This window comes from Ovis aries, chromosome 12, assembly GCF_016772045.2.
Source record: "Ovis aries strain OAR_USU_Benz2616 breed Rambouillet chromosome 12, ARS-UI_Ramb_v3.0, whole genome shotgun sequence".
Lineage (NCBI taxonomy): Eukaryota > Metazoa > Chordata > Mammalia > Artiodactyla > Bovidae > Ovis > Ovis aries.
In genome coordinates this window covers 69,859,247-69,875,088 of record NC_056065.1, presented here as the reverse complement: position 1 = coordinate 69,875,088, position 15,842 = coordinate 69,859,247, and the positions used below count along the sequence as shown (strand labels likewise).

The following is a 15,842-nucleotide window of genomic DNA, read 5'->3' as shown; positions in this document are numbered from 1 at the left end:
CAATGTCTCTGCTTTTGGCTATACTATCTAGGTTGGTCATAACTTTTCTTCCAAGGAGTAAGTGTCTTTTAATTTCATGGCTGCAGTCACCATCTGCAGTGATTTTGGAGCCCCCCAAAATAAAGTCTGACACTGTTTCTACTGTTTCCCCATCTATTTCCCATGAAGTGATGGGACCGGATGCCATGATCTTCGTTTTCTGAATGTTGAGCTTTAAGCCAACTTTTTTGCTCTCCTCACCACCCTTATGGCAGAAAGTGAAGAAGAACTAAAGAGCCTCTTGATGAAAGTGAAAGAAGAGAGTGAAAAAGTTGGCTTAAAGCAGCTCAACATTCAGAAAACGAAGATCATGGCATCCGGTCCCATCACTTCATGGCAAATGGATGGGGAAACAGTGGAAATAGTGGCTGACTTTATTTTTCTGAGCTCCAAAATCACTGCAGATGGTGATTGCAGCCAAGAAGTTAAAAGACGCTTACTCCTTGGAAGGAAAGTTATGACCAACCTAGACAGCATATTAAAAAGCAAAGACATTACTTTGTCAACAAAGGTCCATCTAGTCAAGGCTATGGCTTTTCCAGTGTTCATGTATGGATATGAGAGTTGGACTATAAAAAAGCTGAGCACCGAAGAATGGATGCTTTTGAACTGTGGTGTTGGAGAAGACTCTTGAGAGTCCCTTGGATTGCAAGGAGATCCAACCAGTCCATCCTAAAGGAGATCAGTCCTGGGTGTTCTTTGGAAGGACTGATGCTGAAGCTGAAACTCCAATACTTAGGCCACCTGATGTGAAGAACTGACTCATTGGAAAAGACTCTGATGCTGGGGAAGATTGATGGCAGGAGGAGAAGGGGACGACAGAGGATGAGATGGTTGGATGGCATCACCGACTCAATGGACATGGGTTTGGGTGGACTCCGGGAGTTGGTGATGGACAGGGAGGCCTGGCGTGCTGCGATTCATGTGGTCGCAAAGAATCGGACACGACTGAGCGATTGAGGTGAAGTGAACTGAACTGAACTCTATTTTTAGCTCTCACAATGACAGACTATGAACCTTGAAAAAATCATCATGATTGTTATTGAAATTACTAAGTATACAGAGGTATGAATTGTGTTTACCTGGGACATGCACACACACACTACACTATTGTATTCGGTTGTAGAAGCTGTAGATGTGCTCAACAGGTTGTGTTCAATTTTGATAGAGGGCAGGACAAATGGGCTTCATTATGACAGTTCCTATGGTATATGAATGCTTAATAATGCCCTAGACTTAATTTATAACTAATTTGCTGTGGACGTTTGGAAGAATTTTAAACTATCTGGGTTAAGATTAGAATGAATTCTAAGTAAATGTATCTGTTGCCATTTTAAAATTAAGAATGGAAAGATGCTTTATATACTCTAAAAGATATTTTCTGTATTGCTTTTTTTTAAACTACATTTAAGAAACCAAAATAACCAACCTAGAAATGAAAGATGATGTATAAGAAAATTTCATATTAGTTAATTTCTTTTAAGATGAATATGTCAATTATTCAGTATTATAATTGAATATAGCCAGGTTTTTGAGTTTCTCTTTTTAGTATTTTAAAAGACACCACGATATTATGTTTCTATATGCAGTATTGTAGTGAATATGATTATTACCTTAAATAAATGACATTTTTCAGTAGCCAGAAATCAGGGTTTTTAATTGCTATTTTGTGAATTTTATAAAATCTCATCTCAAAGTACTTTGTTAGTATTTGAATGGTAGGTATGATGGTACACAGAAAATAAAATAAATCTTTTAAAGCAAAGTACCTTATTTTATGACTGCCTAAAATATATACTTATACCTTTATTATTATTCATTTATATATATTATTATATATTATTCAATAATATAACTTCAATTTTATATTTCATTTTATTTACCATATGCTTGCTTTGAATAAAATTATAGGAGACTTAAAAAATAACTATCCCCTCTCTTTTAAGGAAAAAATCATCACACTTATTTACTTAAGTAAATTCCATTAGTGGTAGTATTTCTCTTGGCTGGTTGTTCAGCCACTAGAGTCCCTTGTGACCTTGGGTATGTATTCGAAGAGGTGACTGCTGGTTTGTGATGTTCTGAATTTTCTGGTAGCTTGCCTGTTGCCTGCCTCTGGGTTTGTCATCGCCCTTATGCTGACTTAGGCAGTATTCCTTCAGTCTCTTATCTCCAGGCTTTGATGCATATGTTCTGAAGGTGGCCACAGTGACTTTGGGTAGCAGCAGATGGTGAACCTTCAGGCTGCCACCGGCTATACTGGTGTTAAGTTGGAAAGTTAACGTTTGATGAAGAATCAGTAGTGCATATGAAAGAGCTTTCACTGCTGAAATATCTTTTAATTAAAAAATTAGCATACTCAAACCTTTGCAAATGTGTGGGCATTTAAAGAAGTCTAAGATCAGTTGTTTTCTCATAGAGAAATTAGTTATTTACCAGCTTAGTTTTGTGTTGCTTGCTTGTCCTAATGTCATTCTTTCCCCTTGTTCCTGCCCCAATTTGTTTGTAGTTAAGGCAGATAAGAAAGTTAGGTAAACTGAAATGGGATGTTTTGGGGAATTAAATGTGTTTGGATAAACATTTAAACTATATTTTTATTTATGATAATTTGACATTTAATAACTGGAAAACAATGTGGATCTTGCATACTACTTCCATATAATCCTAGTAGATCAGTTCTGTTGTTTCCTGCCTTTGAAGATATTTCTAGGCTATATAGATGCCTAGAGAACTCAGCCCACTTCAAAATGATATCTCACCTTGCTGTAAGCTGCTTGGTGATGTTTTTGGCTTTGCCATCAATCCACAGAGCAGTATCCTTTTGGATTGTTTGTTCACTTACTTCATGATGTTGTGTTATGTTGGAAATTCTAGCACCAATAAAGCACTAATAAGATGCCAAAGAATTTTTTTCTGTTTCCTTTCAGTCACAAGGGTACTTTTTATGCTTTACTGAAAACAGATCCGTGAACTCTCCATCTTTTAGGATTGTAAGGAGTTGTAAGTATCCATGTCAAATGCTGTTCTTCATACTTCAGTTCTTATCAGTGAAACAACTTCTGTGAGCACAGGACCATCAAGAACAGATTGGTTTCATGGCATAAGGGCAAGAAGTGTCTCTTCACTGTCCATGCTGATGCCCCTGGTGCTGCAATTTCTCATGGAAAAAAGTGGTAGGCTGAGCATCCTTTGTTTTTTAGTTGCTGGGCGGTGGTACAGGAAGCACTGCTAGTTTCTGATATCCAAGAAAGAGAAAGTTAGACCCTGGTGGGAAGAATTGGAAAAATTGTTGGTATTAAAGTTCACCAAGTACTTTTTGTTTTCTGGTTGTTGAATTTTTATAAGATATCTCTCATAAGAATAAGGTATGGAATTAACAGTCAAAATACATTTTGAATATTCTTAGCCTATGAAATGAGATGAGTTTTAGCAATGAGTGTAAGGAACATTTGATTGTCATCATGTGGTATTGACAGGGAAAGCAACGGTTTAGTACTTTAGGTTTGTGACTATTTCTACAGAAGAATAACATTACGAGTACCTATAACGCTGCGAAGATGAGTTTAGTGAATCTAATAATGGTCAAGTGTTGAGAACTATGTTGAGAAAAACTAGCTAACTTGTGTGATTGGGCTTCTCTGTTTTCTCTGCCTTCTTTCTTATGTTGATCTCCTTGTTCTCTGGTGTATTTATATGTGAATTCTAAATGGTATAACTTGCACAACTGACGTCCATTTAGATGACATCCAGACAACACGAACAGTACTGTGACAACCGTTAAAGGAAAGGCTGTTTGCCCCACTATGGCTGTCTCTGTAGGCTTTTCTTAAACATTAAAACACACACACACACACACTTTTATTAACTGTTTTGGAGTTCTGTGAAATAAGTGGCACCAAAGTAGTGAGAGATGTTCCCTTGGATTACCTAGGTAATCTTTCTTCTTAAAGGAATTGGAGCTGAAGTTACTTCTCCAGGCTTATAGACTTTGAATGTCAGCATTTAAATTAAGTATCTAAAAAAATTCAAAAATAGATGACATATAATCGTCACCGAAGGGAACTTTCTGCAGTTCCTCACCACGTTCATCGTGTCTTTATTGCTGTTTGTCTCTTTTCTTTTCTCTAAATTTATTTTTCATGTGCCTAAAAATTAATTGTCATTTGATGCTTTTGATATGCTCTCCTGCCTCCCCTCTTTCCAGAGGCAGTACCTAGTTAAACTTAGTTAAATGTCAAGTCTTCCCCATTCTACTTAACAAAATTTACTGATAATCAACTGGAGCTTTTCTTGCTACTGTTGTGAAAGGAAAGTAGGCAAGTCTCATTGTGCTGGTGGAATTGAAGAACAGATGAGGCTAATCCTAGAGGGATAAGTTGTTTGCCTTTTTTTTTTTTTTTTTTTCCAGTTAGGAGCAGTGATTCTATATATTACCATGGGCAAAGATGGAGTAATCTCTCCTGTTAGACCATATGCTAATATAGTGCTGATAAGTAAGTGTGAAAAATGAAAGGGAAAAATACATTAATTGTATTCTCTCAATAAGGTATGCCATCCAAGATAATTATTTCATGACAGTTTGAGTTATAGAACTTGTTTTATCATGAAATAAAAGCTGGTTTTAGGAGCCTTTTATTGGAAAGACAATTGTATCAAATTAGTCCTAGATTAGATTTTTGTCTTTATAAAGGTGAGCAAACCCATGAGCAGTTTTTAAATTGATGTGTTCTAGTCCACAAATGAACAAATTCTGTTTGAGGGTTAAAGAAGCTATTATTTTGTCCTTTATGCTGACAGCTTCATTACAGATTGGCCTACTGTTGGCATTAAAAAAATGTTTGGCTCCTTATGATCTTTGTGCATGCAACTATAATATTAATGCAGTGCCATAGCACTGTTCATTAAGAAATGACTCTAAATGAGGTTGAAGCGTGTAAATTTGGAAAGATACAGATGTTAAATGCAGTCGTTTCTCTTTGTATACAGCCGTATGGCTAATAATTTCCAAGTGGCTAAAGCTCTTGTTAGCAGGAGTGCTGGTGTGTTAAGAATGGCTCTATAAATAACTTTAAGAACTAAAGTTGAAGGTGCTTCTTTTAAAGACTATTGTTAACTAAACATTATTGCCAAACAGATGGAAAGCATTCACCAGCCTGATGTTTTTAGGTCTAATTATATTATCACCAGCCCTGTACGGCTCAGTTGAAGAGGTGTATCCAGAGGCCAATTTATAATCATTTAGCCAACACCTGTTTGGGAGAAATTGACAGTCAAAGGGCACATTTAAAAAAAATCACATATGTTCTTGTGTTTATTGCCTCAATGTGAACATTGTCTAGTCACAAACAAACTTGGTAGGAGAAGAAAGTAAATGTAAACAAAGAAGCCCTTCTCAGCCATGTTTATTGATCTTACTTTGGCCTTTTTATCTATACTTCATGCTTCATGGCTAAATGAGACCATCAAAGAGATAACACTGCTGATTTACACAGGTATATATTGTCCAGTCGATTAAGAAGCTTCTGGTAGAAAAAAGTTCTTTCCTTTGTACAGCTTCCATACCTTTGACCTGGTGAAATGTTTTGGATTGGAATCTGGTGAGTGACTTAAAAGAGTCACAAACCGATATGAAAACAAATGAGATTTAAGGAACACTGACTGTCTTTACAGACTCAGTAGATGTTTATTGAGCTCTCCTTTACAGGGGTGTGCCTCCTTTTGCACTCATGATATTAATTTGACTGTCAAGGTTCAGGTTCTTTAACTATAGTTCCTTGACTTGGAGGTTCAAGATTGGTGGTGAATACAGGTTCCAAGGGAGAGCAGTTTGACCCTCTCTGAGAAAGTGCAAACCTGATGATCCTACCAACTCTTTCATTTTAGTGTTTTTCCTTCTTCTGATATACTTCTCTATGGAAAGATACGTATATGTTTCCTCCATTTTCTTATCCCCCATTACTAACTCAGAGCAGTTCGCTTCTGTCCCCAGGTCACTGCATAGCGCAGTATTGAAAGTTATCAGTGACTCCCTAACTGCCTTAGGCTGTAGTCCTTTCTAAGTCCTTATTCTTCATGATTTCTCTTTGTTGTTTGGCACAGGTAGGTGATTTAGTTCAGTTCAGTTGCTCAGTCATGTCCGACTCTTTGTGACCCCATGAACCGCAGCACGCCAGGCCTCCCTGTCCATCACCAACTCCCAGAGTTCACTCAGATTCATGTCCATCGAGTCAGTGATGCCATCCAGCCATCTCATCCTCTGTCGTCCCCTTCTTCTCCTGCCCCCAATCCCTCCCAGTGTCAAAGTCTTACAGTCTCTTTTCCTGATGTCTGAACTACTGTATTTTCTGCATTTTGGGGGTACATTTCTTATGGTACTATGGTGGTTATTGTCTTGTATACCCTCAGTGTTCTAGCTATGTATATACAGACATAAATAGTATAGTTTAGCAGTTAAAGAGGAAGAACCCTGGAGCCAGATTGGTAGGGTTTAAATTTCACCTCTCAGTTCAGTTAAGTTGAGTTCAGTCACTCAGTCGTGTCCGACTCTTTGTGACCCCATGGACTACAGCACGCCAGGCCTCCCTGTCCATCACCAACTCCCGGAGCCTACTCAGACTCATGTCCACTGAGTCGGTAATGCCATCCAACCATCTCATCCTCTGTCATCCCTTCTCCTCCCGCCTTCAACCTTTCCCAGCATCAGGGTCTTTTCCAATGAGTCAGTTCTTTGCATCAGGTGGCCAAAGTATTGGAGTTTCAGTTTCAGCATCAGTCCTTCCAGTGTATATTCAGGACTGATCTCCTTTATGATGGACTGGTTAGATCTCCTTGCAGTCCAAGGGACTCTCAAGAGTCTTCTCCAACACCACAGTTCAAAAGCATCAATTCTTCGGTGCTTAGCTTTCTTTATAGTCCAACTCTCACATCCCTACATGACCACTGGAAAAACTTGACTAGAGGGACCTTTGTTGGCAAAGTACTGTCTCTGCTTTTTAATATCCTGTCTGGGTTGTCATAGCTTTTCTTCCAAGAAGTAAGCGTCTTTTAATTTCATGGCTGCAGTCACCATCTGCAGTGATTTTGGAGCCTAGAAAAATAAAGTCTGTCACTGTTTCCACTGTTTCTCCATCTATTTCCCATGAAGTGATGGGACTAGATGCCATGATCTTCGTTTTCTGAATGTTGAGCTTCAAGCAACTTTTCAGTCTTCTCTTTCCCTTTCATCAAGAGGCTCTTTAGTTCTTTTTCGCTTTCTGCCATAAGAGTGGTGTCATCTGTGTACCTGAGGTTATTGATATTTCTCCTGGCAATCTTGATTCCAGCTTGTGCTTCATCCATTCCAGAATTTCTCATGATGTACTCTTCAGTTCAATCGCTCAGTCATTTCCGACTCTTTGCAACCCCATGAATCACAGCATGCCAGGCCTCCGTGTCCATCACCAACTCCCAGAGTTCACTGAGACTCAAGTCCATCGAGTCAGTGATGCCATCCAGACATTTCATCCTCTGTCGTCCCCTTCTCCTCCTGCCCCCAATCCCTCCCAGCCATCAGAGTCTTTTCCAGTGAGTCAGCTCTTCTCATGAGGTGGCCAAAGTACTGGAGTTTCAGCTTTAGCATCATTCCTTCCAAAGAAATCCCAGGGCTGATCTCCTGCATATAAGTTAAATAAGCACAGTGACAATATTTGGAACCAGTCTGTTATTCCATGTCCAGTTCTAACTGTTGCTTCCTGACTTACATACAGATTTCTCAGGAGGTGGGTCAGGTGGTCTGATATTCCCATCTCTTTCAGAATTTTCCATAGTTTGTGGTGATCCACACAGTCAAAGGCTTTGGCATAGTCATCAAAGCAGAAATAGATGTTTTCTGGAACTCCCTTGCTTTTTTGACAATCCAACGGATGTTGGCAATTTGATCTCTGGTTCCTCTGCCTTTCTAAAACCAGCTTGAAGATCTGGAAGTTCACAGTTCATGTGATCTTCAAGCCTGGCTTGGAGAATTTTGAGCATTACTTTGCTAGCGTGTGAGATGAGTGCAATTGTGCGGTAGTTTGAGCATTCTTTGGCATTGCCTTTCTTTGGAATTGGAATGAAAACTGACCTTTTGCACTCCTGTGGCCACTGCTGAGTTTTTCAAATTTGTTGGTATATTGAGTGCAGCCCTTTCACAGCATCATCTTTCAGGATTTGAAATAGCTCATCTGGAATTTCATCACGTCCACTAGCTTTGTTCATAGTGATGCTTCCTAAAGCCCGCTTGAGTTTGCATTCCAGGATGCTCTAGGTGAGTGATGACACCATCGTGATTATCTGGGTCATGAAGATCTTTTTTGTATAATTCTTCTGTGTATTCTTACCACCTCTTCTTAATATCTTCTGCTTCTGTTAGGTCCCTACCATTTCTGTCCTTTATCGAGCCCATCTTTGCATGAAATGTTCCCTTGGTATCTCTAATTTTCTTGAAGAGATCTCTAGTCTTTCCTGTTCTACTGTTTTCCTCTAATTGTTTTTGTGAGCTTGAGCACATTAACAATTTTATGTTTGTTTTCTCATCTATGAAAGTGAGAGTTGCTCATTCACATCAAACTCTTTGTGACCCCCATAGACCCTAACCTGCCAGGCTCCTCTGTCCATGGACTTCTCCAGGCTAGAATACCGGAGTGGGTAGCTATTCCCTTCTCCAGGGGATCTTCCCAACCCAGGGATTGAACCCAGGTCTCCTGCATTACAGGTGGATTCTTTACCATCTGAGCCACCAGGAAAGGCCTTCTCATCTATAAAAGTGATTAATAGATGTATGCTTAGCTCAGGACTTCCCTGGCAGTCCAGTGGTTAAGAGTCCACACTTCACTGCAAGGCGCATGGGTTTGATCCCTAGTTGGGGAACGAAGATCCCATATGCTACATGGTGTGATCAAAGAGAAAAGGAGAAAGTATACCTTCCTTATTAGATTGTTGAATGAATTATGTGGTTTGATTCTTTAAACCCCATCACAGTGCCTGCTCAAAGCATTCTAGTAGGATAATTTCTCCTGTCTTAGCTATTGTTTTTAATGGAGAATTCTTAGTTATTCATATACATCTCTAGTCCTGACTTGTTTTCTAAACTCCATTCCCACATTGCTATCTACCTTCCAAACTTTATGCCTAAATTCATTCACATATGTTTAGTGAACAGTTACTTTGGGAGGTGGATAGGTTATGTGTTGCAGGAAATACAGTTTCTGCCCTGTATTAATTTTCTGTTGCTGCATTACAAATTGCCACAAACTCTACAGCTTAAAACAACTCACTTTATTATGTCAGAGTTCTCTGGATCAGAGGTCTGACATGAGTTGCATTGGGCTGAAATCAAGGTGCTGGAAGGGCTGCTTTCTTTCCCAGAGACTCTGGGGGAAAATCCACGTTCAAGCTCATTCAGGTTGTTGGCTGTATTCCTTTCTTCAGGGTTGTAGGACTGTGGTTGCTAGCTCTCAGCCAAGGGTTGGTCTTTGTGCCTAAAAGCTGCCTGTTCCTTCTCATGGTTACTGTGAGCTCCTTAGAGGTCTATGTCCTGTGTTTACATGTGGACTTCTGTGTCTTGGAGCCAGCAGTAGCACCTCTCTCTCATACTATGAATCCCTCTGATTTCCCCTCTGTCACATCAGTTTTGTGCATCATTACAGTTCTGGACCGAGACAGTTCTCTAGGGGTTCATGTGATTTGATTGAGCCCACTCAGATAATCCAAGGTAATCTGTTTTAAGGTCTGTGTCCTAATTACATCTGCAGAGTCCTTTTGGCCAATAACATAACATATTCACAAGTTATGGAGATTAAGGTATGAGCATCATTGGCAACTGTTATTCTGCTTACAACATGCTGATGAAAAGCTTGAAATCTGGTTGGGATATAGACCAAAGTGACCAAATAAAACCATATTGAAGAGGCTGGTGTTGTATATAGTAGGAAAACATAAGAAGAAGAGCATCAGTGACATTTGAGCTGAATATGGAAATATGAGTGTTTGTTTGATAAGGGGCTGGGCGAACATTTCAGGGAGAAGAAGCTATAATGGTAACAGCAGTAATAGTAACAACGGGCTGTACCAAGCACTTTTAAAGATTATCTCACGAAATTCTCACAAATGGTAGATACTATTATTATCCACCATTATGGGCTTCCCTTGTGGCTCAGCTGGTGAAAGAATCGGCCTGCAATGTGAGTTTTTCAAATCGATACCTGGGTTTGATCCCTGAGTTGGGAAGATCCCCTGGAGAAGGGAAAGGCTACCCACTCCAGTATTCTGGCCTGGAGAATTCTACACAGTCCATGGGGTCGCAAAGAGTCAGATACCACTAAGCGACTTTCGCTTCACCTCACCATTATATCTTCCACAGATGAAGCTGTACTATCTTCACATATGGAGTAGGAATGGTAAAATTATCTTACTGGGTAATTGAAAGAATTAACAATGATTACACATGACTGAAGCATAGCACATAGTAAACACTGAAACCATGGTCGGCGAAAGAGAGTGGAGGGTGGAGAAGAGAAATGCTTAGAGGGTAGAATTGACTAGGCTGCTAGGCCACTGGTCATGAAGGTGGGGACAGGGGAGAACTCACAGGACTTAGGGAGCTTTTGGATTTAGGGGGTTTCATGGGTGATAATATTATTTAATACTGTTAAGAGGTGAAACTGGGATTTGTTTTTAGTGAGAAGAGGGCTTTGGGAAGAGGATGGGAGTTCAGGAGGTATCCATGCGAGTATTGGTTTGAGATTAGGTGGAGTAGAATAGGATCGATGAAGCACTGAGAAGAGGGGTCAAGGATGAAGTTGTCGCTGTGACTTCAGATTCATCAGGTCTTAAACAGATTCCTCATTTTAACTTGCCTGTTTCTTCTCAGCATTCTTTTATTTCCCCAAGCTTGATATCTTCTTTTACCCTTGGCTCCCAACTCACTGAAGAGGGCAGGAAAGAAGGCCTTGTATACAGTGCTTACAGATTGCCAGATGTTTACAGATTTCTCTGTGTAAGTTCTCCCGCCACGGCCCATTTCAGACTCTGCTGCTTTTGTGCTACAGCAGTGGAGTTCAGTCACTACACCAGAGACTACATGGGTTGCAAAGCCTAAGATATTTATTGTCTGTATCTCTCCAGGAATAGTTTGCCAGCCTCTGCTGTAATGTCTCCAAAATGATAAGATCAGCATGATATAAAATATGTAAATATCAAATATATTTATAAACTATAAATGTAAATATGAGAGGATAATTTCCTATCTCTGTTCACTCTTTTCATCAAGATGGGTAGGGGGGAGTAGGTGGTTTGAGGGGGTGATGTGTGAAATTATGACGGGTCTTGACGTCATTTTTTGGATGTATGCTTTTTTTCTGAATAAGACAAGTGGCGTGATATAACATATTGACTATGCCAAAGCCTTTGACTGTGTGGATCACAATAAACTGTGGAAAATTCTGAAAGAGATGGGAATACAGACCACCTGACCTGCCTCTGGAGAAACCTATATGCAGGTCAGGAAGCAACAGTTAGAACTGGACATGGAACAACAGACTGGTTCCAACTAGGAAAAGGAGTACATCAAGACTGTATATTGTCCCCCTGCTTATTTAACTTATATGCCGAGTACATCATGAGAAATGCTGGGCTGGATGAAGCACAAGCTGGAATCAAGATTGCCGGGAGAAATATCAGTAATCTCAGATTTGCAGATGACACCACCCTTATGGCAGAAAGAGGAACTAAAAAGCCTGTTGATGAAAGTGAAAGAGGAGAGTGAAAAAGTTGTCTTAAAGCTCAACACTCAGAAAACGAAGATCATGGCATCTGGTCCCATCACTTCATGGGAAATAGATGGGGAAACAGTGGAAACAGTGTCATACTTTATTTTTTGGAGGGCTCTAAAATCACTGCAGATGGTGATTGCAGCCATGAAATTAAAAGATGTTTACTCCTTGGAAGAAAAGCTGTGACCAACCTAGACAGCATATTCAAAAGCAGAGACATTACCTTGCCAACAAAGGTCCGTCTAGTCAAGGCTGTGGTTTTTCCAGTAGTCATGTATGGATGTGAGAGTTGGGCTGTGAAGAAGTCTAAGCACCAAAGAATTGATGCTTATGAACTGTGGTGTTGGAGAAGACTCTTGAGAGTCCCTTGGACTGCAAGGAGATCCAACTAGTCCATTCTGGAGGAGATCAACCCTGGGATTTCTTTGGAAGGAATGATGCTAAAGCTGAAACTCCAGTACTTTGGCCACCTCATGCGAAGAGTTGACTCGTTGGAAAAGACTCTGATGCTGGGAGGGATTGGGGGCATGAGGAAAAGGGGATGACAGAGGATGAGATGGCTGGATGGCATCACTGACTCGATGGACGTGAGTTTGAGTGAACTCCGGGAGATGGTGATGGACAGGGAGGCCTGGCGTGCTGTGATTCATGGGGTCGCAAAGAGTTGGACACAACTGAGTAACTGAACTGAACTGAATGTTGTAAAAAGAAAACCTGCCTACTATTTTGAGAATACAGCATAGGGCAGCAAAGATGGAAGCAGAGAAATCTGTTGGGAGGCCATTGTTATAATCTGGGTAAATCTTTATTTCATTCAGGGTAATACCTGTGGAAGGGGTGAAGTGAGTTCCGATTCTGGATCCAGTTTGAAGATAGAGCTGGCAGGATTTGCTGATGGGAAAAGAGGATTTAAGGATGAGTCCAAGATGGAGAAGTAGCACCAGAAGGGTGCCTTGGGTTGGAGCCTGAGTTATTGAGATCACATTGTAGCAAGTGGCTACGTTTGAGGTTTTGGGAAGAAAATTGAGACTTCAATTTCTGTAAAACAATTATTTATTTATTTTTTACTTAGCCACTTAAATGTTTCATAAGAAGTTCTTTTTCTAAAATAATTTTTCCTTTTAAGAATTATATTTTAAAACAAATCTGGGGAAACATGGTAGAGTTTGTGAAATATGGCATTTTTAGAAAGGAAATACCCTTTGGATAAGATTTTTCACTGTGTGATTTGGTGACTTAAAAAAAAAGCCTGTTCAGAAATTATCGGTTTTGGCTGAGTCAGTTTCAATACTTTCCCCCCAAACCTTTAGTATGGTTTCAAAAAGTTATGAGTTCGTATTTCATTGTATTGTAAATAATTTATTCTTCATGTCTTTTTTTGTAGGTTTTACTTGTAATGGACACAAGGACAGAACAGACATTTATTTTAAAAGTAAGTAGAATTTTTCTGTTTAATGAGTTTAGAAGTGTATTTTCAAATTATGCTTCTGAAAGAAAGTAGTTTTTTTTTTGGGTGTTTGAATTTTTTTGTGTGTGTTTACAGTCATCTGGATTCACTTTACTGTGTGTCCTTCCATCACAGTTGATAAATACTCTGTAGCATACATTTAAAAAGAGTATGGAGGAAATACTTTAGATAAGTTGAAGACTCATTTTATGCTGTTTAAATGTATCTTGTATAATTTAAATACATCTCTAATATATTTTGCATAATTTATGAAGACTACATGCAATCATACATTTGATTATGATTACAGTTCTTAAGAGCTGAAATTTTTTTGTTAAAGGTATTTGGAAAAGTGTTATCTACATCCCTGGCCGTGTCTTTTACCTAAATTCAATTTCGATTCTCTGTATTACTCAATTTGTAATTAAGTGAATAAGGGAAGAAACCCCCCTCAATTTTGTAATTTCAAAATTGTATTTGAAGTGGATTTTGCTAGTGCAATATTCTAAAAGTATCCTAATTTTAAGCATTTCCTCAGCATCCAGAATTAATGAATTTCAAATTAGTGTTATACTTTTCTGATTTTTTCCTTTTACTTATCAGCATGGCAGCAGGTCACATTGACATACACTGAAATAAATTTTTCTCTCTGTGTGTACTTTACTGCTGCTATGTCCTCAGGTTTTTAAACCAGGGCGTGACGTGAGAAACTCCACATACCTTGTTCCTTTGGAGAAAACTTAAAATGATCTTCGTATTTTTGGGGGGATAGAATTTCAAAACTGCCCGTTTAATCTCGGAATACCTTTTGTGTCTCAGCAATTTGAATTGATCTCACGATGTCTGCTGCTTTGAAGATACACATAAGTAAAATAAAACTTAAGAAAAGGTCATAGAGAAATAACTGTGTGTCATCCTGATGACTTAGTTTGAGAGCATCTCTAATAAAAACACTGACCCACGTAATTGATTTTAATGGCAGCTTTGTGGCATCTTCAGTGCTCTGGACTCACGCCAGATGCCATCAGCAGAGCCTCCAGGGACCGAGGGGCATAGAGCAGCAGATGAGTGGTTTCTCTGAAGCCCAGAGTAACTCGGATAGATTAGTTTGGTTGATAAACACAGAGCACAGCAGGCTCCAAAGGCAACTGAGGGTACAACTGACCTTTTTGTTCTCTGTCAGGGTCTAAGGAAAAGCAGTGAATACAGCAGGAACAGAAAGACCATCGTCCCCCGCTGCGTGCCCAACATGGTGTGCCTGCACAAGTACATCGTTTCTGAGGAGTCGGTGTTTCTTGTGCTGCAGCACGCAGAAGGTTGGTTTGCAGCTTAAATTGTTTATGCACTGAAAGCGGGGCAGCCTTCTCAGCTTTTTGGTGCCTAGAATGTCCTCCTTCCTTCTGTCGTTCCTTGAGTGGATGAAACATACGAAACACATGTAAGAAACTGTTTCCTTATTCCTCTGCTCGCCCCTGCCCCCCACCCCCAACTTTGAGTTGTGAGGGACAGTGAAAGCCCAGGCGAGCAGCAGATTTCATTTGAACTGTAGGAACATTCTTAGATGCGCTTAACTGCTTCCTTACTCTGAGGATGGGTCCAATATGACGAGAAGTTTAATGCGGCCATGTGCTAAGAGGACTAGGTTTTATTTTAGGGATTTCTCTTGTTCTTTGCTGAAAAAAAAATACATTAATGTTAGATGACAAAATGAAAAGCATCCCCTGAAGAATGAATTAATTACCTCCTTTTTTAGAAGGCGTAGGTATTTGCTTAACGTTTGACATTAACTAGTTATTCTGATCTGGGTTTTTATGAATACAGCCATTGGCATCACATATGGATACAAAGCAGAGGCGCAGTGCTCTGCCTTCAGACTCTTTATGAGATTTCAGCTCTTAGTAAAGGGAACAGGTGGCAAAAAAAAATACTACATTTTGGTTTGTTTTTGCCCTTTAACACTTGAGTTTAAATAATTAGTCTTCTATTAAAATGAACACAGCATATAAATATAAATGCACAAGATAAGCATTACCTTTTGGGTTTTGAGAGATATTTTTTAAATGGTAAAGAAAATTAAATTATTTTCCATATTTCAAGAAGGTGTTGTTATTATTTCTGTGTCACTGAGAATAAAGAACTGTTGTGCTTTAGTAATAGGCTTAACATTTGAATTGAATGCATTTTGCTAGGAAAATGAGTCATTGCTTTGTGGAATGAGGTCTCTTATGATAACTAATGTAAGATTTTTGACAGGGGCAATAAACTATTAATATTGTTTATTATGAAGTACAGCACAAGATAACTACAGATGGAGGGAAGACCTCCATATGTAGTATTTAATAGGAAATTCAGAAGGGGCTCCATGGTCTCTCAGGTATTAAGAGAGTTAATTGCGTGTGTGAATTGGATAACTAATTCACCTTTGTTCAGACATTATAGACAGCTTTTATCTGAGGATACCAGTGCATTACAGACATTATTGAATTAGAGGTCATGTCATCTGATAGCGAAATACAGCCACCTCTGGTGTGGAACAAAATAACTTGCGTAGTAATAATCCATAATAA

General features: G+C 39.3%; 1 protein-coding gene across 13 annotated transcripts in view; it reads left to right on the top strand.

Moving 5' to 3' along the window:
* RPS6KC1 (ribosomal protein S6 kinase C1) overlaps window positions 1–15,842 on the top strand; it is a 213,043-nt gene that overhangs the window by 145,098 nt on the left and 52,103 nt on the right. For 8 of the 13 annotated variants that reach the window (XM_027956290.2, XM_042229219.1, XM_042229213.1 and 5 more), the window contains 3 exons: window positions 10,928–11,053; window positions 13,213–13,260; window positions 14,459–14,591. In XM_027956290.2, coding sequence (XP_027812091.2) covers window positions 10,928–11,053; window positions 13,213–13,260; window positions 14,459–14,591 — 307 coding nt within the window. The remainder of the gene's footprint in view (window positions 1–10,927; window positions 11,054–13,212; window positions 13,261–14,458; window positions 14,592–15,842) is intronic. The other 5 variants (XM_042229216.1, XM_042229215.1, XM_004013886.5 and 2 more) reach the window with 1 other exon arrangement.